The 23912-nt window shown below is 38.3% G+C and overlaps 1 protein-coding gene across 1 annotated transcript; it reads right to left on the bottom strand.

Moving 5' to 3' along the window:
• Positions 1-677: 677 nt before the first annotated feature.
• On the bottom strand, positions 678-2336 carry id3 (inhibitor of DNA binding 3). The gene is made up of 3 exons (XM_055172845.2): positions 1906-2336; positions 1712-1784; positions 678-1338 (listed from the first exon to the last, which is right to left on the bottom strand). Exons 1-2 carry the CDS (start codon positions 2194-2196, stop codon positions 1731-1733), a joined length of 345 nt encoding a protein of 114 aa, XP_055028820.1. The 5' UTR covers positions 2197-2336; the 3' UTR covers positions 678-1338; positions 1712-1730.
• Between the last annotated feature and the right edge of the window lie 21576 nt (positions 2337-23912).

Genomic DNA, 23912 nt, shown 5'->3' with positions numbered 1-23912 from the left:
TTCGTGTAAATGTCTTTCTTTGAACACTAGATGTCGCTATACGACGTATTATGTATAAACATAACTTTCATATACATATTATTCATATTCAAATCTTAATAGGCAAAGTAATTTGAGGACGGTTTTTGCAACGATACTCCCTGCAGTTCGTATCATTTTGGCTGGAGTCCAGTTTTAGACTAAACTCCAGGTATTAGAGCAAATCGATGTATTTTTGAAAGAGAAAGCGACCACCTACACTCAGGGTGGCAGTGGTGCTATTTTTAAATACGAGTGACTCACATTTAGACATTTAGTTTATATGCTATTCACCAAAAAGTCCATGATGACTCTGGGGGAAATGGGCAACCAATTAATTTAGCTTTTTTATTCCCCATAAGTACTGTTTGTTAATTCCAGTCTGTCACATTCAGTTAATCCATTAGATGTTTTGAAAGTAAAATGTTGTATGTGTTGTTTAATAGCAGAATATATTAGCTACCACTTAAACCGAAACATAAAAAGTGGAAAGTGTGAATCACTTTCTATTTTCTCCTAATGCTAAATTTGAACAAAAAAGAAAACCCCTCTGTGTACATCTTTATATCTATTCAGGAAGCTAAAAGGACAACAAACAGCACACATTCAATTATTTAGCCTAAATGAAAAATAAGAGTAAATAAAAGTAATAAACCACATTTTTTCATTTTCACGAATTATTTATTTTCTTGTGTAAAAAGAATGAGTGTACAAAGAAAAAAAAACTCTTAAAGGAGTTTATGAAACTCGTTGATCCGACAGTCTGTAGAAATAGACAATCCCCACAAACATATACAATCCACTCTATATTATAGAGTTCAAATTCTAATCCACGTCTGTATTCCCACTGTCCAAAGCCCTTCCCACCCTACCCCCCAAGCAAAATATGTACATCATCCCAATGATGAAAAAATCACTGAGAAAACTGCAGCCATGCTGAAATGTGTAAATGTTTTAAGGGGTGGAATAAAGGAGGAGGGGGTATTCTCCAAGCATGGCTGGGAAGGAAGGGTGTGTGAAGAGATATTAGTTAGTCCAAATAGTCAGGAATGTAGCCAGTACAAAATATACAATGCTTGATTGTTGCCACACAAAAAATAGGAATGATTAAGAAAAAATCTGAGGGCTTTTTTTCTTTTCGTGATCTTAAAAACTCCTCGGCTTTGGTTTGTTCAAGTGTCCAGTGACCAAAGAATAGACTGCTCGAGAGGGGCGCAGATTGCTTTCCCACACTCTGAATAGAGCCTCACTCCTTCACCCGGCTCACCCCGTCACTCTCTTTTCTTCCATAAGTAGAGGAGAAAAGTTTCTATCCCGCACCTGCAGCATAGATGAGAGGGAGAAAAGTTAACTCAGTGCACTCACACGCACACACACATACGCGCGCGCGCACACACAGTGTGGATTCAGACTGTCTACAGACAGTCTGGCGCCAACTGGAAAACATTCATTTGCTGGAACTGATAGGGGAATCCGAGCTTGTTTGCTGATTGGCACGATGGCCAAAAGAAAAACTGACGCTAGGCAGACTTTGTGATAACATTTACCGAAAACCGAGACTATAACAACATGATATAAATAAGTAACTGCTATTATTTACACAGTATAAACTAACAATACCCCACTGTACTACAATGCATAAAGACAAACGAACATAATAAATACATTTAAGCCCTAAAAAAAGTAACGTTACCTTTGAACATTCATCGGTCCTAATGGCACAGAGCTCCATCCTCTTTGGAGAAATTACGCGTCATCTCTGAGTTCTACACAATGAAAAAAAAACACAAAATATGTATTAAATATAAACATGATCATAAGTACTAGTTATATTTATACATACATATAGTAATGATCAACACCCTTTGCGCGTGTTGATTATCTCACCTTTATTGACATAAACATGTCGGGCGTGTTTTTGGTGTCCGTCTCCTTTTCCAACGCAATCTGTAAGTCGAAGATGTAATCAATAACGTGTTGAAGAATCTCCATTTGGCTCACTGACTTGTTTTGAGGGATGCTGGGCACGAGCTCTTTGAGTTTTGAGTAGCAGTCATTCATGTCGGACAGCTCCTCCGTCGGACTCTTGCAGCGCGTGATGGAGATGCTCTGCTCCGAGATACAGCAGACTGCTTCGTAACAGCTTCTGACAGACCGAACCGGACTGATCGCTTTCATTTTGTAAATATGCTACGAATCCGCTGTGACAAATTGCTAAGATGCCTCTGGTCAAACGTATCTAGTTCTCCAGGTTTGTTGATATCCGACTGCTTTCACTTCGATCGCTCATTGAATGATGGCAGCGCAGACAGGCACGCAACTCCTTTTCAAGCGCTGCTCCGTGTGGCCCCGCCCACTCCAGAGCAAAACAAACCCTCATGTGCCGCTCAGCCAATCATTAGAGGGCTACGAGACAGCGAACTCCGCCTCGTGCTAATAATTAACCCATCATTGGTAAAGTTGTCATGTCTCTCAAACAGACATTGGTGGAATGAGGAAGAGCTGTCAGATAGAGATAAATACATATATTTTTAAAATTCGAGGTCAGTGAACCTGCGCGAGTGTTATATTAAATATAAACTTTACTTAAAGCTACTTAAATTGCTTAAAATCATTAAATAATATTAAATACTTTCCAAGTCAATATATAAAAAATATATTTTAAGCCGTTTTAAAACACACGCAACATTTGTGGAGGGAAATTATGCAAGGAAAATATGATCATCCGCTTAAAATCGTTTAGCACATCTCTCAGCTCAGGCAGAGATGGATGACATGGATAAAAAACATAATTTGGTACACCCGTGACCAGCAGACACACTGGCGTCGGGAATTAATTCCCTTAAGAGACTGCAAAACACATACAACGAGATTAAATCGACCTCTGGAGGACGCGCGCGTAAGACATACACAGTCAACAATCGCGCAATAAAAGTAAAGTTATTATGGCTAAAACTACCTTTAAGTTCTCATGCTTTGATATTACCCCTTCAAATCTTGTTAAATATAGTATAGCAACATCTCTCAAATAGAAATATTAATAACCAACTCTTTTGGAAACCACAGTGCGCGCGGTTTTCGTGCATTCTAAAAGTGTTACTCGTTATCTATAAATAGATCATAACTTGTCTCTCATGGGCCTTTATATAAAAAGGAAGCTGTGCAAAGTACAGCTTAACTAGAGGCTGACTCTGTTTCCAGTTTTAACCCAGCGCATTTTTAGTTTACATCAAGATGCGTCCCCTCTTTTCTCACAGTACTGTTTTTGTGAAGGAATGCGCTGGCGGGCCAGCTGTGTGTCCTGTCCCGCTCCAGCTGTGTTGATCTAACGCGCGAGTCCCAGACAGCCTGGCGCCGGGCTCCCGACGTCATCCATTCACGCGCTCCGGCGCGCACCCCTTTAGCGAGAGAGTAGTCTCGGCCGTGGAGCCGCTCTCATTGGTCAGTACAGCTGTCAATCAAGCTGCCCTTAGCCCTCCTCGCACTATTGAACTAGACTCACGATTTATTTGCCCACACCTGGATTTGCATTCAGTGCAGAGTTGCGTGTGTAAAGCTCTTCAGTTGGGCCAGATTAGTTAAACTAATACAAAAGTATCTCTGTTTTCTCAGACTGAAATGGGATAATAGTTTTTAAATAAACGACACGCATTCCTGTCTTGCTTGAATGGTGCATGTGCCTATTCTGCACTTTTGTCGTGTTCAAACTGGTGTTAAACTGCAAGTGGCCTGTTAGATGTTGGCGTGACTGGCCTTTTCACACCTTTTATTTTATGTGGGCGCAACCGGATAAATGCGCTTGTTTGCAGGCCGTTTCAAGCGCTACGATGGTGCGCAAAAAGTGGCCTCTGGTCAAAGTGCACACCAGCAAAACTTTAACCATGTAAGATGTCTCTACAACACACAAACCCACTGAAACCGTGTTTATTATTATTATTAATCTATATGGTCTTCATTTTATTCTTAGTGACATGTCTAATTAATATAACCTTTCCTAATATTCACAGGTTGCATTTCTAAATTTAGTCTGGACTATTATTTCATTTTATTTAATGTCACACTATTGCTTAATCTTTAAAAATCAGTTTAACTGTTGTTTTATTGTTAGGTATTTATTTAAGTTTTGGAAATACAAATTATTTTTTTCCTAGTGCCAATATAAAATACATTGCATTTGTCCTCATGGCACGTGCGCTGGCCAACATTAGTACACATTTATTAATGTAGCAGACGTTTTTGTTTAAAACCCACAAGAAATAAGAGACCATTCAACATTTTGCCTTCAATAAGAGCTAAAATATAGTCATATAATCATAAGCATATCGCGCGTAAACATCATGTTTCCAATTTGAAATGCGCTTATTACGTATTTAAAGTGTGTGTGGGGGGAGGGTACAGATTAAAAACTAAACTATGTTAGTTAAAGTTTTTGGTGACTTTGTTGTCCATAGGTCAGGTGCCTCGCGCTGGCGGGAAGAGGCTGGGCACAATCGGCTCTATTTTTTCAGCGCATGGGAGAATGTGGCGACTGGCGTCAGTGTGTCTGCCCTTCTCCGCGTCCCCGCCCTCTGCTCCTATGCTCGCCCCCGCTCCTCTGTGCAGCTGGACGCACACAATCAAGCCATCAACAATCGTCGTGCATAATTAGCGCGACCCTCCAACCCCCTCCCAACCTCATCACTCCCAAAGAAAATCTTTCAAGGCGTTTTTTCCCTCTTCGTCCACAAAGCCTCTCTATTTGTCCAATGGCATTAAGAATATTCTCAAGATTATAAAGAGTGATGGAGCAAGTGATGTGTAACTGAAATATTAAATAAAAAGCAATAAAGAACAGATTTTGTATGATATTTAAAAAAAATTATAAAGATAAATAAAAAGTCAATGACCTAGTCTGTTAAGTTGGTTAAAATGTTTATAAGAAGAAAAAAAAACTTTGAGATGCTTAAAAGGAGAGATGTCATAAAATAATTTTTTTTTAAATGTTTTTCCAAAGGTTTTTAAAAAGAACCATTTAAACAATAAAGAGTACAGAAAGGCATTATCGGGAGGAAACAAGCAGCCAGATGTTTCTGGAAGCGTGTTTGCTCTGGCCATTGCATGTGACTCTATGTGTGCATGTCAGCAAAATGCATCTTGATTCATAAAGACATATCTTTGCTTTCTTGGAAAGAGTGTTCATCAGACCGGTCGTCATCGTGTGTCAGTCTTTGAAGAGCCTTACTGACAGAACCAGGACATTAGTGAAGCTATAAATCAACGGCTTTGTACTCCAATTACATAACCTATTATGTTCACGTTTTAATTTCAAGGTTATTCCGGGGTACACAGTAGGCTCTTACAGTACTGGGGTAACACACAGCATATGGACAGACTATGAAAACACATCGAGACAGGAGTTGGATGTAGATAACAGGAGCAGAGAAAAAGAGAAGGGATGAAAGAAGGATAAAAGGAGACTCGGTATCCGAATGTTGCGAGAGAGACGATCCCAGGCCAAAAGACCCCGTGTCCCTTGCAGGCACAGCGTCTGAGTGTCTGCGTGTAGATTAGATGCGATGTGGACACGTATCTTTCTAGGTCACGATGCTCCGGCATAACTTAAGGTTCTTTGGTCTTTCAATCTCAACTCAAAGTGCATCTGCGCTCTTGCGATCATTTCAAGTACAGATTATGTGAAAATGTGACATTGAGAAACAAACAGCTGATTTCTTAACGCATGCACTCCCTCCTTTTGCTGCCCCGATCCAGGTCAATGCCTCTTCATCTCATACTTCAAGATGTTATTCACATGTGCACATACACACACAATAAATGACCTGGTTTTAGGCCCAACATAGATAGACAGTCAACTAATGAGACATGACCTCCTCCTATTTCTTACCATTTTTCATTTGTTTCGGATTTACACAGACAAACTGAGATGCGTGAGACACAGTATGTGACTTTGCATTGCTATAAAAAGGGTCCTTGGTCTAAGTATTGGTTATAAATAACATTCTGTGAAAATATAACCTTGATATCTTTAACACTGACTAAGGTCAAATATTGAAACTTTGATGCTCCTCATCATTATATTATGAGTCTTCAGTCTTGGTTTCACAGACAGGGTCAAAAACATGCACAGCAGTTATTTTTATTTGTCAATAAAAATGGCTTATGGGTTTCACAGGTGAACAAATACAATTTGTATAATTATGAAAAAAAACATTTTTTGTATTTTCTTGGAAAAAGACAGCAAGTGCTTTACAGAAAACTATACGTTTAAAACATTCAATGTCTTTCATGTGAAATGATAAGAGAATTTGGGTGAAATATTGCATTCAATTTTTGTGAATCACAGAGAAATCAAAACTAAAACTAAAGAACAAGAAACAGCAGCTAATTTGGATTAATTTACATGACCACATTTGAGAGGTTTTGTGTGATACATTCGGTTATTTTTTAACCCACACTGTAAAAAAAATCTGTAGAAATTTGCAGCTGGGTTGCCGGCAACCTACCGCAGACTCAAATCCACGTTACCACTGGCAACATTTTGTTCAAAGTTAAATGAACATTAAACATTTACAAGTCTTTGTCTTTACAGAATAAAACTAGAAAAACAGCATCAAGCAAAACATTCTGGGAAACAAAATCTGAAGCAAATAACAGAAAAAGTTTGATGATGATTTCTGGTTCCCAGAATGCTTTGCATGAGGCCGTCATTGTATAGTTCCATTCTGTAAACACAAAGACCTGTTAAAATTAAAAATTTATTCAACTTTGAACAAACTCTTGCCAGTAAATAACATAAATTTAAATCTACGGTAAATTACTGGCAACCGAGCTGCAATACCATTGTATTTTCTACGGATTTTTTTTTGGGGGGGGGTCAAAAAGAGACAAACCCAGCCCGTTGGGATGTAATTTAACACATGCTGGGTTGTTTGAACCCATTGTCAAATTAAATTTAAACATTTTGGGGTGGTTTCCCAAACAGGGCTTATATAGTCCCAGACTAAAATGCATGTTTGAGCTGCTTTAATTTTAAAACACCTTGCACTGACATATTTTAACATATATCAGTACCATTGTTTGGTCTTAAAATGCACACCAGTATAGATTTTTTGTAAGATTTGTTTGTAAAAACTACTTAAATGTCCAAAAAACAACTAGGCCTAGTCCTGGATTAATCTAAACCCTGTCCGGGAAACCCTTTCTGGGTTAATTTAATCCAACAGCTGGGGTCGAGCCTTTTTGACCCAACGCTGTGTTGAAAATAGCATTTTTAACAGTGTATGCTTTCGCTCCGTGACATTTGGGTTAGGGTCTGGGTTTCATTATTTTTTTCTAATAATCATACGTTTTTGTACGATGTTACTGGAGATCAGGGCCTATTTTCCCTATATGTGGCATGGTGTACACTGCACAAATGAATGTTTTATTTAGTTTTTCTCTTGATTTTCAGCATAAATGTCTTAAAAATTCTTGAATTGTGAGACATTTACTTGCTAGGCGAAAATAAGCGTTTAAAGGGACAATCCACTTTTTAAAAAAAAGGCTCATTTTCTGGAGTGAAACATTTGATTTTTAACGTTTTGAAATCCATTCAGCTGATCTCCAGGTATGGCGGTACCACTGTTAGCATAGCTTAGCACAATCCATTGAATCTGATTAGACCATTAGCATCGTGCTAAAAAATGACCAAATAGTTTTGATATTTTTCGTATTTAAAACTTGACTCTTCTGTAGTTACATTGTGTACTAAGACCGACGGAAAAAGAAAAGTTGTGATTTTCTTGGCCGAAATGGCTAGGAACTATACTCTCATTCTGGCGTTATAATCAAGAACTTTGCTGTCGTAACATGGCTGCAGCAGGCGCAATGATATTATGCAGTGCTCGAAAATAGTCCCCTGCTATTGAAAGTAACCAAGGGGACTATTTTTGGGACTGCGTAATATCATTGCGCCTCCATCAGGCATGGTACGGCAGCAAAATCGAAACTCTTTGGTCAATTTTTAGCCCAATGCTAATGGTCTAATCAGATTCAATGGATTATGCTAAGCTATGCTAAAAGTGGTACCGCCAGACTTGAAAATCAGCTGAATGGATTCCAAAACGGTAAAAATCAAATGTTTAACTCTAGGGGAGCTGGAAAATTAGCATATTTTCAAAAATAGTGTAGTGTACTTTCAAGGGAATGTTAAGAAAATGTTTTTATAACTAGTAAATAGAATGTTAAATAGAGATAACGTTAATACAACGTCTAAAAAGGGCACTTATTACGTTTTCAGAACGTTCACTAATAAAGTTTTTACAATTAAAATGTAACATTATGGAATGTTCTTAGAACATTAAATTGTTAGTTGGGAAGACTCAAAATATTAAGTTTTGTTTTCTAAAAAAAAAAAGAAAAGAAAGTTGATACTTAAAGTTTATGCTAGTGGGTTAGGAAACATATGTACTGTATTTCTACTGTATATAGAATGACAGTAAAGTCCAGCCCTTAAGATAAAACAGTTGAATGTAAATGATATAGTTAGTCAAGGTCATTGCATTAATTAGCTAATAATTACAAGACAATTAAAGAGCAAGCCCCGATACAATAGTAAGACTTAAGAGGTCATTAACTCTGATGTGATTGTCTCCTAACTAATGACTGAACGAGATTATGTGGGTTTTGGTAAAACTAGTTTACATCACTACTGGATTCCCTGTTTGAAAGGTGAGGGGGTGGAGAGGTGATTTCTTCAAGATAGAGAGCTGATGACCTTTGACTCTCAAGGAGGCCGTATAGAGAGAAGCACGGAGCAATTAAGATAAGACTCACAGTGAGGAACGTCTCCAGTAAACAAACAACCCACCCGTGTCACAGTGTGAAACACTTCAAATAACATAAACAACCATTTGCACTATAAATTAAGATTATGAGATACTCACGATGTGAGAAGATGCAAATGTGTGATTCAGATCTGTGTGATCTGCAACATTTGTGTAACTGCAGGATTTGGTGTGTGTTGGTTGGTCTGTAACGGGTGTTAAATAATCACAGAGAGGCTCACCTGTGTCAACAGATTGAGTTAATTATCAGCCTTCAGACGTCTACCAAGGTCTGACCATCAGTAAGAACAAAAAGAGATAAAAAATGTGTGATAAGCACGGGGAGCGTCATAACTATTGAGTTTACATAGAATGTAAAAATGTTGACCCGGTCGGTGAAAGTAATTTCTTAATGTTTTCAACATAAAATTAGCCTTAATAAAGAACATTTTGTGAAAATATGACCTCGATATCTTTAATATTGACTGAGTAAGGTTATGTCAAAGATTTAAATCAATGTGAAATCAATGACTCATCATTAGATTATGAGCCATATACAGCTATTGTTTTACACGCCCTCTTTACAATTGTAGTTTCATTCTTACCTTGAAATGTATTCAGGGTTCCCACACCTTAGTTAACTTCAAATTCAAGGACTTTTCAAGGACTTTCCAGGTCCTATACCCTCAAATTCAAGGACTAAATGTGGGGCACATTTCAAGTGAGAGCAAGGTAACATCGTGTTACCTTCTAAGATACATTGTTACAGTTCTCTTTCGAGGGAACTTGCGCTGCGTCACTGCAGTGACACTTTGGGGACACCTCCAGGGCAAGTGCGTCTGAATGTGTACATCAAATTCAACCAATGGTGAGGCTTAACGACAAAGACAGGATGATGCTGGAGCCCGGAAGTATATCGCTATATATTGCCAAAGATGGCGTTACAGAGATGCAGGAAGTATGGCAAGGGAGACGCAGCGTCTCGTTCCCTTCTCAGAGAACAACAGTTACATACATAACCCGAGACGTTTTCATGTGTCAAACACAACTATGCAAAAAAGCATTTTGGTATGAATCAACATTCACATACAGAAAATATAAGCATTTAAAGCGAACAGTTTAGCACGTGTGCTTATTAAAAAGTCTAGAATTTTTATGATATTATCCGACACTACACAGGAAATAATATGGATTTTTTTCCAGAAAACTTTTTGCATAAAATAGATTCAAGCACTTTCAATGACCTATGTATGTATATTTTCAAAAATTCCCAGGGCCTTGAATTTTTCCCCCAGATTCACAAACTTTCAAGAATTTCAAGCACCCGAGGGAACCCTGTATAATGTTTGCTTTTTTGAAGTTGAACCTGAAATAATAAACCTCAACAACGTATGCGGTTGACAAATACGACTTTTAGAAGACGCACCCAAAATCCTGGCAAGGCATATCCTGGAAAAATGGCACATATGGTCACCCTACATACACAAATTGTAGGTACGTTCATTTTTAATACATGCTGAACTACTTCATCACGTTGTTAGCCATCTTTTGATCATTTTTATTTTCAATAACCTCGTCGCAAGGCATTCTGGGATTGCATAGGATCCATGTGAGAATGCCTAAAGTCTGATTTTTACATGTATGTGAACGTACGGTCGAATGCACATTCTTGTAAAGTATAGTTTATTTGACTCGTACATGTACACAGATGTTTGATGCATGCACACTGCAATAAAATGCAATGCATCTCCTGGGCTACTACTTACTACATTCTTCTGTAGGCAAATGCATGGCCAATGCATACAATGTATGGAAGATTTCAGTCTCGAAGCCTTGCGTACACATAAAAATTGACTTTTCTTGGGCCTTTGGATTATGACATGACTATCTTTTGAAATTCAGCATGCAAAATATTGATGCAGATGTTTATGAGCAGTAACTGGATATGATATCACGTGCTAAAGTGTATCAATTCACACATCACGGATTTGGAAATTGCTAGTTTTGTGGTTATTTTACAAAGTGTAGGATTAGGATTGTGCGATACAGTTATTTTTTCTCCATTTGGAAAGGTCATGCTGTGAAGTATTGATCATCTATTGGTCACGTGTCTTTATGTGATATGAATTTCTCCAAACGTCAACTTTGGGAATGTGCCGACATGCAAAATAATTTGGCATGAGATTGGAACGGACATTCCCACGTGACCACGACATTAGCTTTTAAAATCACAAGCACACACCTAAGATGCCTTAAAATGTAGCTGCCATAGGAAGATCATGTTGTGCACACAAAAACACACAACACACTTATTGTGGGAACGGTCGACCATTCTCGAAGACTTTTATAGCATTTCACACCTGTGTACGAAGCAATGAGTGTGTGAGAACGGCCTTCGGCTCTGCCGTATTCTACAGGCACCTGCCCATCTTTAGGACACGTTGGATATAGACGTGAAAGTTGCCGTAATCCCAGCTGCGGTTTGGAAATGTGGGTGGTAGAGAGAAGATTGCTTAAGGTTAAAGGCAACCTTCAACCCGTAAAACATCACCATATGATTTGTGATTCTCATGCACCGCTTGAGCTTCTGTATCACCGTAACCTCCGAATGACATCCAGTTAACATCTGGAAGATGTTATCCGTCACCTGGCCCGGGCTTTTGTGCCGTAATTCGAGCTTAAGTCGCGAGCGGCGCACGACTGCGCCTCCGAATCTTCCTGCTCTCGACGGGGCCGCTCTCGCTCAGCAGGGAACCTTAGTACGGCACGCACAATAGCCCAGATACGGTATTTTGTACGTTGTGGATTTATTGTGTCTCTGTCTCTCATAATGGCCCATAATAAGCACAGCAGCACAGCTGGCGTGATTTGGAGATGGCACTTCCTGAGGGAGTGTACCGCCGAGAAATAATGACGGCTTTGATTGGACGGTGGGGAGAGAGTGGCAGATCCTGCTCTTTTGTTCCATTGTGCCGGAGACGGAACGGAAAAAGCGTACGAGCGAGTGTGCCGGGAGATTGTACACAGCTGTTGGAGATGTCATATTAAAGATATACACACGTGCATATCTGTCTACCCTCCTGCGGGCAAGGCCAACACCCAAAACTGACAAACATTCTTACTTACTTAAATCAACACGAACGCACAAAGAGTCTGCAAACGCACACAGGACAGGTGTGTGCAAAGAAACAATATAGTAACTGAATGCTTGAGATGTTATTGCGTGATCTGCTAATCACTATGCAAAGGTACTTGAAGCGTAAAAGCAGCCATACGTGCCGCACGCCCCCACAAAACAACAAAACTCAATGCGAGAGACGATGAGTAGGGTTAATTTGGGGTTGAATGACGTTAATACAGCGAGCCGGTACGCTTTATACGAATAAGGCTTTTATATTTAGGTGAAAGCGGAATAAAATTTCTCTGTAACGCACAGCCAAACATGCATATTTTTTTCTGTCTGAGTGAATTTTCCATTAGAGTCTGCAAAGATCACAGGTTGGCTTGTTTCCTGCAAGTGCAAGAGTGTAACCACAGCAGCAAACCAGTATCTGCTCTCGCTGCAGCACACGGGGCATTAATAACACACACACACACACACACAGAGATACGTACACAAACACTCTGTTTAACCTCAGCTGCAACTTCTGCCTCTCTAAGATTTTCCATCTCTGCTTCACAGGCGACTGCATTACTCAAAAGTGGCACCGCATGCATGTACGTACGTAGACGGGTTTACCATTATAATCTTTGACGTTAACCTGTTTCAGAGCATTGCGATAGAAGCACAAAGGTCACAGGTTTGATTCCCAAGAAACACACTTTCAATGCACTTTAACCTCCTTAAAGTCCCGAGCTTTGGTTTGGCTTGCATTTCAGATTTCTTTCTGCTATTTGTGGTTAGGAAGAAACAGTAAATAACATAACCAAATATTTTTCTTTTTAATTGTCCAACAGGTTCCAGTTACACAGAATTATTAAGTATTATGGTGCAAACAACAAAAAATGTGATGTCCACGTATGTAAACACATCAGGTCTTAAGTCACTTTGGATAAAAGTGTCTGCCAAGTGCATGAATATAAACAGAGGCTGGTTCAGCTTGTTTGTGTTTATGTGAATGAGAGATAGATGTGTGTGCGGTACATCTCAAGGTGAGATGTTTTTAGACAGTTATGGGACGTCTAGGAGGGGCAGCTGTTTCCCTGTTATTAAGTAATTAGTTACTTTAATTTTTCCAGTAATTTAATTACAGTTACTTCTGATGTGGTTTCTTTTGCGGACTTTCTTTTCCGTGTCAGTTTCACGTATTGGTTGCTCAATTGATTTTCCTATTTTCTTACCATTGTCACTTGGGATTGGGGTTAGAATGACTTTCTGTTACATAAAATGTCATCCTTACCCAAACCCAACTCTAACCCTAGGCGACAATTAAAAAAAAAATCTGAAAAGATAGTATAAACCAATAGTTAAAGTAACATCCTAACCCAAACCCCAAATCTAACGCCAAAATTTGGTTTTAAAATAGGATAAACTATTGAGTAACCAATACGTGAAACTGACACGGAAAATAAATTTCGTAAAAGAAATTACATCAGAAGTAACTGTAATTAAATTACTGGAAAAATAAGAAAAATCTTTGAAAAAGTAAAGTAAAGTAACTAATTACTTAGTAACTGAAACTGACACGGAAAAGAAAGTCAGTGGTACGGACACGGAAAAATGCGGAGATCCGGGACAATAACACGGATAAATGAGCAAAATATTCCATGATTATAACACGGAAGTTCGTGAGATCAGGTTGACTATATATATATTAGGGCCGGGATTTTAACGCGTTAATTAAGATTAATTAATTACACAAAAAATGCATTTAATGCAAATGCAATTAAATAAAAAAACGCATTTTAATCACACTTATTTTTGCACCGCGGAACATTTCTCATTGTATGAGTTTCGGCGGACCGAATATACTGGAGCACCAACTAGCGTTCATCATGACTTCAGACAACAACAAACCACAGTGAACATGAACGAAGAAGCTGATGAGATCGCTTTTGTTGGCCCCATGGATGGGAATTTTTTAATAAAAACGAACGGATGGAAGCGTCAATAAGAGCATGGTTGTGTGTAAGATATGCAACAAGGAATTCAAATATCACCGCAGCACATCGAGCCTCAAGTATCATCTCAATGCAAAACATCTAGCAGCTAGCGTGGACGTTAGCCCGACTCCGAGTACAACGGCTTGGTTGAACAAAAATAAACAATATTTTGTGGCTTAAGCTTATGTATTCAGTCATTATTCATGGTATACTAAAAATCCATGTGAAAAAATAACTTCTCAATGTTCTCAGGTCAAATATTTATGTGTGATTAAAATGTGATTAATTTCGATTAATTAATTACAAAGCCTCTAATTAATTAGATTAATTTTTTTTATCGAGTCCCGGCCCTAATATATATATATATATATATATATATAAAATGCAATAGTGGATTTAACATCAAAATTTTAAGTCTAATGTTAAAATGCATGTTTTTGTATGTATCCTTCTCACTTTAAATAATTCGGTGAGTTAATCCTTACATGCTACTTTACTAAGTAATAATAAGTAGTAATTGGGATAATACAGAAGCAAAAGTAGTTAATAGTGAGAATTGGATCTTAAAAGGTGTGTGTAATTTATGTACTTTTATACGATTTAATTGAGCCATTTTAAGCCTTCTTTGTATCATAAGTAATTAAATACTTTTTGGAGAAAGTAATTTGTACAGTAATATAATTACCGTAGTTATGCAGGTGTTTGCCAGTAATTTACTGTAGATTTAAATTTATGTTATTTACTGGCAACAGTTTGTTTAAAGTTAAATAAACATTAAACATTAACAAGTCTTTGTCTTTACATAATAAAACTATAAAATAAAAGCCTCATGGAAAACATTCTGGGAACCAGAAATCCTCATCAAACTTTTTCTGTTTTTCATATTTTGGTTCCCAGAATGCTTTGCATGAGGCTGTTATTTTATAGTTTTATTACGTAAAGTAAGAGACTTGTAAATGTTCATTTAACTTTTAACAAAATGTTGCCAAATAATAAATGACATAAATGTAAATCTACAGTAAGTTACTGGGAAACAGCTGAAAGTAATACACTGTAAAAATTTGCTGTAATTTTGCAGCTGGTTTCCAGTAACTTACTGTAGAAGATTAAGACTGAAAATGTTTAATGTTCATTTAACTTTGAACAAACTGTTGCCAGTAAATAACATAAATGTAAAATTTACAGTAAATTACTGGTAGCTAGTTGCCAGTAATACCCAGTAATACTGTAATTTCTAAACTGTAAAAAAATCAGTAGAAATTAAAGCTGGGTTGCTGGTCATTTACCGTAGATTTAAATTGATGTTATTTACTGGCAACATTTTGTTCAAAGTTAAATGAACATTTAACATTTACAAGTCTTTGTCTTTACAGAGTAAAACTAAAAAACAGCATCAAGCAAAACATTCTGGGAAACAAAATCTGAAGCAAAAAACAGAAAAAGGTTGATGATGATTTCTGGTTCCCAGAATGCTTTGCATGAGGCTGTTTTTGTATAGTTTTATTCTGTAAAGATAAAGACTTGTTAACATTTAAAATGTATTTAACTTTGAACAAACTCTTGCCAGTAAATAACATAAATTTAAATCTACGTTAAATTACTGGCAACCCAGGTGCAATACCATTGTAATTTCTTTACAGTGTACTGTAATTTCTACAGAAATGTTTAACAGTGCATGATTGAAGATGTAATTGGTAACTAGTAATTAATTACTTTTTTGAGTAACTTACACAAAACTGTCTGTGAAACCAGGCCAAACTCTCATAATGAAATAATGAGTTTTAACTTAGTCAGTATAATAGATAAGATTATATTTTCACAGAATGTTCTTTACGTTATGCTTTTATGTAGAAAATGACGGTACATTACAAAAAATGACCTTACTTTTTATTTTAGTGCATGGACAACATGTACCACTTATTTCCTGGTTTTGCCCCTCAACAAAAGGTCAAAGATTGTCGAGTCACGCATACAATTATTTTCTCTCAATCTTACTACCACAACAATCAACGTAATCCCACAATCCTTCCTTCCTGCATCTTTCACTTTGTCTGCCCCCATCAAAGTGAGCAGAAGATGACTGGAGACATTTGGTCATTGTGATCGTCCGCCGTGAAATTGGCCCTTGGCCACGGATGATCGAACACAAGTCGCACACGGACGTCGGCGAGCTGTGAGGTGTTGGATTTCTGCGTTTATTACTGATAAGGAAGGAGTGGGAGGAGAAACCAGAGCCAGCTATGAGAACTGGAACAAACCTGTGTCTGTCAGGCAGAAATCACAGTCAGACCAGTATGTAGAACGGGAATCATTGTTCCAGGAAAAGTGATGAAGAAAAGTAAAGTAGAAAACAAAGGTTTAAATTTTCAAAGTTTGCTTAAAGTTTGACATTTATAGATGACAAAGAAACAGACTGACTGACAGACAGAGACTGATGGATAGGTAGACAGACAGACAGACAGGAAGGCTATAAACAATGTGCAAGAGTTTCTCTTTCTCTCCCTCTTTTGCTGCCAGATGATTCTTGTTTTTTCTTTTGCTCTTATCTTATTTGCTTGACACCCTACACTACTCTTGTTTTAATTTGTGTCTATGTTTAAAATTGGTGAATCTACTCTAAGAGTAAACAACAAGCTTGCAAACTTCCTCAACAAAAGTCATTCTCTTGTGTGTTGTCATGAATGGGGAACCACACAATAATTATAATCATTATTATACTCACAATACTGTAATTGTGAATATAAACAATGACTTTTTTGTAGCCAAGACAAGGCGTGTGGTTATACAGAACTATACTTACCCTAAAGTATTCACAAGAGTATGACAACTTGCCCATGTCTGTGCTTTAATTTAGCATCTATGCATGTTTAAATCTATGCACTTTAAATGCTAGCAAGCATTAAATATAAAGAATAATATTAGACAACTAAAACTGCATCAAGTATTTAAATAATGCAACAACTGAATAGAAATGTCACTGTTTCTACTTTAGAGCTGTATAGTGAGAGCTACAGTGTTTTTATGGGAGCATTGATGTTTACACCGTGCTCTTAATCTCTGAATCTGGTGTTCTGTTTTGTGTAAGCTCATTTTACATGGCAGGTCCGTCCTAGGTTTCAGAATATCCCGAGGCCTCAGTTGTGATGTATGTGTGACCTCTTTACCCCACTGGTCAAACCCAACCTCTCACCTTTAACCTATCAGGTGACCAGGCCTAATGGCTTTTTGTAGCTTCTTCTCTGAGCTGTGAAATATTAGCTAAACTAAATCTTTCTGTCTGTCTGTCTGTCTGTCTGTCTGTCTGTCTGTCTGTCTGTCTGTCTGTCTGTCTGTCTATCTATCTATCTATCTATCTATCTATCTATCTATCTATCTATCTATCTATCCCTACCTACCTACCTACAGTATCTTGTCTGTCTGTCTGTGTCCATCCATTCTCTCTGTCTGTCTGTCTGTCTGCCCAGCCATCCATCATATGTCTGTCTATCTATCCATCCATCCATTATGTCTGTCTGTCTGTCCATCCATCCATCTATGTACATATCTTGTCTGTCTGTCTGTGTCCATCCATTCTGTGTGTCTGTCCATCCGTCCATCCATCCATCCATCCATCCATCCATCCATCCATCATGTCTGTTTGTCTGTCTATCTATCCATCCATCCGTCCGTCCATCCATCCATCCATCCATCTACATATCTTGTCTGTCTGACTGTGTCCATCCATTCTGTCTGTCTGTCCATCCATCCATCCATCATGTCTGTCTGTCTATGTCCGTCCATTCTGTCCGTCCATCCGTCCATCCATCCATCCATCCGTCCGTCCGTCCGTCCGTCCGTCCGTCCGTCCGTCCGTCCATCCACCCATCCATCCATCTATCTATGTACATATATTGATCTTTCTGTCTGTGTCCATCCATTCTGTGTGTCTGTCCATCCATCCATCCATCCATCCATCCATCCATCATGTCTGTCTGTCTGTCTGTCTGTCTATCTATCTATCTATCTATCTACAGTATCTTGTCGGTCTGTCTGTGTCCATCCATTCTCTCTGTCTGTCCATCCATCCATCCATCATGTCTGTCTGTCTGTCTGTCTGTCCGTCCGTCCATCCATCCATCCATCCATCCATCCATCCATCCATCCATCCATCCATCCATCCATCCATCCATCCATCTACATATATTGTCTGTCTGTCTGTGTCCATCCATTCTGTCTGTCTGTCCATCCATCCATCATGTCTGTCTGTCTGTCTTTGTCCATCCATTCTGTCTATCCGTCCGTCAAAATCTATCTATGTACATATCTTGTCTGTCTGTCTGTGTCCATCCATTCTGTTTGTCCATCTATCCATCCCTCCATCATGTCTGTTTGTCTGTCCGTCCATCCATCCATCCATCCATTAATTTACATATCTTGTCTGTCTGTCTGTGTCCATCCATTCTGTCTGTCTGTCCATTCTGTGTGTCTGTTCATCCATCCATCCATCATGTCTGTCTGTCTGTCTATCCATTCTGTCTCTCTATCTGTCCATCCATCCGTCATGTCTGTCTGTCTGTCTATCTATCTACCTATGTACAATATCTTGTCTGTCTGTTTGTGTCCATCCATTCTGTCTGTCCATCAATCTATCTATCTACAGTATGATATCTATCTGGTATCTTTTAGGGCTGTCTGTCTATCTACAGTATTTTATTTGTCTATCCATCCTGTCTGTCTGTCTGTCCATCCATCATGTCTGTCTCTCTATCTATCCATGTACAGTACCTTGTCTGTTTGTCTGTCTGTCTATCTTGGTGGGCTGTCTGTCTATCTACACATTATCTTATTTGTATGTTCATGCTGTCTGTCTGTCTATCTATCTATCTACATTATCTCACATGTCAACATCACATTTTGTCCATTTACTTCAGGTGATCAATATGTAGGTAAAGCAGCCATTTTAATTTTTACAAAATCTTAAAAGAAACTCAGCTTATTGTTTTGGAGCAGAAAGTCTTTCAACCAGTCAGTGAATCCTTCAGATTTTCCCAGCTGTGATTATATAGCACACGAGAAACAATGTTGTCTGCTCTCCGCAGCATTCCAAAGAATTTTACCAAGATCCAAAGTGCCCTCTACAGGATGCTGGTGGACATCACTAGTACCTGCAGATCCACACATGTACTAAACGAATGCTGTCACTGAAATGATATCGAATGTCTCAGTCAAGTCAAGGTTAAAGTTCTCCCACAGACGTACAGAAGAAACAAATCCATTTAATCACTTTACAGCTGACAGCCGTTCTTCAATTTGTATATGCTCCTACTTGGTCAAATAATGAAAAAGAACCGAATTGCTTAACACAGCTATGCAGATGACACCTAAATATACTTAGCCCTACCACAATGACTACTCCCTAGGACTTTGTTCATGCTTTCATTACCAGCAGAGCGGATTATTGCAATGGACACCTTACTGGGATTCCCAAAAAGACCATTAGGCACGAGCTTCGGGGGTACAAAAAAGTCAAAATACTAAGAAAATCGCCTTTAAAGTTGTTATATATTAATATATTTACATATATGTTCATCAAACATGATCTTTACTTATTATCCTAATAATGTTTGGCAAAAAAAACTAACAACTATAATTTTGACCCATGCAATGTATATTTGGCTATACCCGTGCTACTTATGGTTTTGTGGTCTGGGTCACATATAAATAAACTTTGCCATGCCTTAGTCAGAATGAGCGTTAATCTATGTCAGTGAAAAATGTGCAAAAATGAAAGGAAAACGAAATATTCTCGCTTTGGCTTTCTCAACAACTCATACAACTGTTTATGTTGTCTAAACAACGATTTACCTGTTTAATTGCTCTCGAAAACATAAACGTTGAATTACATTTTCATTATGTGATTAACTCAAATCTTGGCAACAGATATAAAAATGAGCAGATGCACATATGAAACACACACACACCGAGTTTGTGATAGTGCAGGACCTCATTCCCCTCCTCCTGCTCCCCTCTGTTAGGAGACCCACAGCTGCGCAAGCCAGGTGCTATCCACACTAACACACACATACACACACACTTCCACCCGCCATCAAACCCAGCAGGAAATGCCTAATACCAGTTTTAGAATGATGCCACTATGCCAGCAGATGAGCGTGTTGCGCTTGCTCACGTTCTCTTGAGGCCACCAGCGCATGGAGATCTTCAACAGATAGCTGCGATGGAGATGACAGATACATATACCAGCATGTTGGACTTTGTGTTAAAAAACACGATAAAGTTACACACGTGCTGCACCTGTTTGTCAAGTTAGTGTATTGCACAGTACTCAACTATTAACTCGAAGTGTTAAGTAAGGGATAATGTTGAAGCAGCAGGTTGTTATCGCAGAAATGTGATGCAAAGCGGAGGGTCTTGTATCACACTAAAGGGGCTCATTTCGCAATAAAAACCGGCTGCCTGTAGCCTACATTATCCTGCTTATTACACGGATATTTACCTCATATGTAAGTTAAGGGTACATTAAATATTGATTTGAAATATTTTATTAGGAAAACGCGCTTACTTTTAGTTTTGAGATAAGACGTTTAAATGTCCCGAACACACTATTTGGCAGTTGTGGCCGGTGACTTCTTTTTTCGAGGGTGCTCGATGTGAAGTTTGTTCAACTTGTATGTAGCCCGTCATGTGTGTGGTTCCTTATTTCAAAATATGTGTTCTGCACGTTGTGTGATCCTGTGTGCATCACATGTCTTGTCAAAATAAGTGTCTTCTGCGGATCCGTCTAAAGGATTTATGATAAAAGAGACGCTCGCGTTTGGCAGATACTCGCATAATCTCATGCATAATTTTGTAAACGTGAGCATGAACGGTTTTGAAGTGTTTGCAGCAGGCACTTATTTTGACAAAACATGTGATGCACACGATTCACATGACGCAACAAACACATATTTTAAAAAAGGAACCACACATATGACACTCTGAAAACTTATTTTGAATTTGCGCCCCTCAGATGAGCAGTCACGAGCCGCCACTGCTATTTGGTGTTTAATCATTTGTAAATATAATGTCATATATGTTATTAAAAGTCATATTTATATTTAATTTTTTGTAATATTAAACTGTATTTATCTGAATGATTTGCAGCATCCGGGTTACCGTGTGTTTTAAGTTTTTAGCGTGTGTTTTCTAGGAACAACAAACTTTCAAATGTCCTGACTGGCCAATCAGAATCAAGCATTCTAACAAGCCGTGTAATAAGATACTTTAAATGTAAGTGCAATGTAACAATAGTGCATGTGTACAATAGTTGCATTGAATATATATGTTTTTTTACACAAAGACACCTAAAACGAAATGTAACCATTAATATTTGACTTTTTGAAGATGTCAAATAAATCTTTGGTGTACCCAGAGAACGTATGTGAAGTTTTAGCTCAAAATACCATATAGATAATTTATTACAACATGTTAAAATTGACACTTTGTGAGCAAAAATGTGTCCTTTAAAATGAAAATAAGATTATCCCTGCGCTAAATGGCAGTGCCGTAGTTGGATAGTGCAGATTAAGGGGCGGTATTATCCCCTTCTGACATCACAAGGGGAGACAAATTTCAATTAGCTATTTTTTCACATGCTTGCAAAAAATGGTTTACCAAAACTAAGTTACTGGGTTGATATTTATCACATTTCCTAGGTTGACAGAAGCACTGGGGACACTATAGCACTATGATAGGTCCTCTTTAATATATAATTTTTGTACCCTCGTGCAAGGATTATTTTCAAGCAGCTTTCTCAAACACTCCCCTCATCTTTTTGGTTGGACATACATTCACGCCCCAAGTGCAAACCATTTGTTGCAACGCCTGCAAACAGAGCAATGTTTAAATATAAACGTTTACTAATAGTAGCCCCCTAGCATATTTACAGTAGCTAGGATAGGACAAAGATTTGATTTCAACTCTGATGATAGTAAACTATATCATAAAATATACGCTACGATTACAAGTATGCTAGCATGTTACATCGATCATCTTTTAAAGCCGACCCCCACCTCCTGTGTTCTCTCACACAGGTGAGACCCGGGCCAAAGTACATCAAAAAAGTACATCAGCTATTTCTGTCTGTGGTCTACCAGTGGTTTACTGACGCTGTACCACTCACACAATTCTCAGTACTCACGTAGGAGTAAAAAAAACACACACAAGGATCGAAACGCACACCAATGCGGATATAGCCGTGAGCAAACCCACACAAAATACTCACATATACAACTACACATTTGACCCTGCCTGTGAAAACCCATTTTTTGTGATTGACTTTTTTTTACATAAAATCATTTTACATAATGTAAGGTCATGTCAAAGATTGAAATCTCAAAATTTGAGACCTGATTTCACAGGCTCAGGCTCACAAAGAGGAAGTTCAAAACTAAACAGTAAGCAAAAAACATTGCTGATGCGTTCTTGATTAATTTCTCAGAAGCCTTACAGGTATAACAGAAGACATCAAATTTTAGTCAATCGGATACGACTGGATCACATGGTCGGAAGAGACGTTGCCCAGGAAATGATGCTTCATCGGAATGGAAACTTTAGTGCGGCCCACCACAACAGAGATACCCGATGCGTGTGTGTGTAAACAGCATGATGCATCTGAAAACCTCACGCTGAGTGCGGTCACACATTCACCTCTAAGTTTTCCATCCACAAGATGTCAGACCAGTATTTTAACCGGATGTTTTTCAAGGTCAGGGGTAAAAAAATAGATTCTCTGTCTCTTTCTTTTTATCTCTGTGCACCTGTCGACCTTGGGAGCCATTCGAGGAGAGTTGCATGGTGGTACTGCTATTTAATGCAACATTTCAATGAGAGGCACATTGGTGATCTCGAATGATGTTTTCTTATTGATTCGTTCAAAAAGACTTTAAGGGATAGTTCATCCAAAACAAAAGAAGATATTTTGAACGTTTCTGAGCACCATTGACCTCCATAGTTTTTTCCTCTATGGATGTCAATGGTGCTTCTGTTTGTAACAACATTTTTGGGTGAACGATCCGTTTAATGCCCAACTATTAATAATTCGGTGTTTTAAGAGAAGTACTTGGATGAACATATATGGTCTCGGTATAGGAAGAACCTTCAGATTTAGACATAGATTTGGTAACAGCTGCAAGAGAGAGATGTCAAATGTGGTTTCCTTCTATGATGGAAACAAATCTCTCTTGTCTTATTGGTTAAACAGAGATGTGATCGTGGTGTAAAAATAACCAGCTCAATAATTAGATCTGAGAAACTATGGCACAGAATAAAAGTTTTACCCGGTTTCCCATTAGGTTTGTGTCTGGTCAGTATTTGGATGCAATGCTGGCCCAAGCCTTTGTGGGACCCTAAGAAGAATTTTTCCCTTCGGTGCCCCCAATACAAATGACTATTGCCAATGCTTGATTTTTTTACACATTTATGTTAAAAATCTAACATGCCTATTATCAATAGGCTTTATGCCCGGCTGCACTACTTCCTGAACTTCAGCTAGCTCCTTGTTTCCTGTCTGCCATTATTGGACAAACTGATTAATCCAGGTGTGTCTGATTATTGTTGTTGTGACTACTGATGTCAGGCACACTTGGATTAATCAGTTTGTCCAATAATGGCAGACAGGAAACAAGGAGCAATTATGATAATTGCAGCTGTGTTTGGGATGTAGGAATGTCATAAAACACCCACACACATAAACTGAGCATGACGAGTATTTTGTGATTGTCAAACATTTTTTATAACATACTTTCAGTTCTCTCAATTTTAGGTGAACTGTCCCTTTAAATTTGAGCACAGACCACACAGGACATAAAAATGTTATTAAAAATGATATTGTGTTGGTCTTTTCTCATTGTCATTCTTCTTCTTTTTACTATTTCTGCACCTGAATGATAGACTCATTTGATTTTTTCTATTCCAAAATAAATCCAGGAAGGGGAAGGTGGTGGCAGCGGGCCA

This window comes from Misgurnus anguillicaudatus, chromosome 7, assembly GCF_027580225.2.
Source record: "Misgurnus anguillicaudatus chromosome 7, ASM2758022v2, whole genome shotgun sequence".
NCBI classification, from domain to species: Eukaryota; Metazoa; Chordata; class Actinopteri; order Cypriniformes; family Cobitidae; genus Misgurnus; species Misgurnus anguillicaudatus.
Note: the sequence above shows the minus strand (reverse complement) of the source record. Positions and strands in the feature narration are given on the sequence as shown.

Coding starts and splice junctions, on each gene's coding strand:
- id3 (XM_055172845.2), bottom strand. CDS start 2,196: ATGAAAGCGATCAGTCCGGTTCGGTCTGTCAGAAGCTGTTACGAAGCA. Junction 1,785..1,905: donor ACATGTTTATGTCAATAAAG/GTGAGATAATCA, acceptor TTCATTGTGTAG/AACTCAGAGATGACGCGTAA.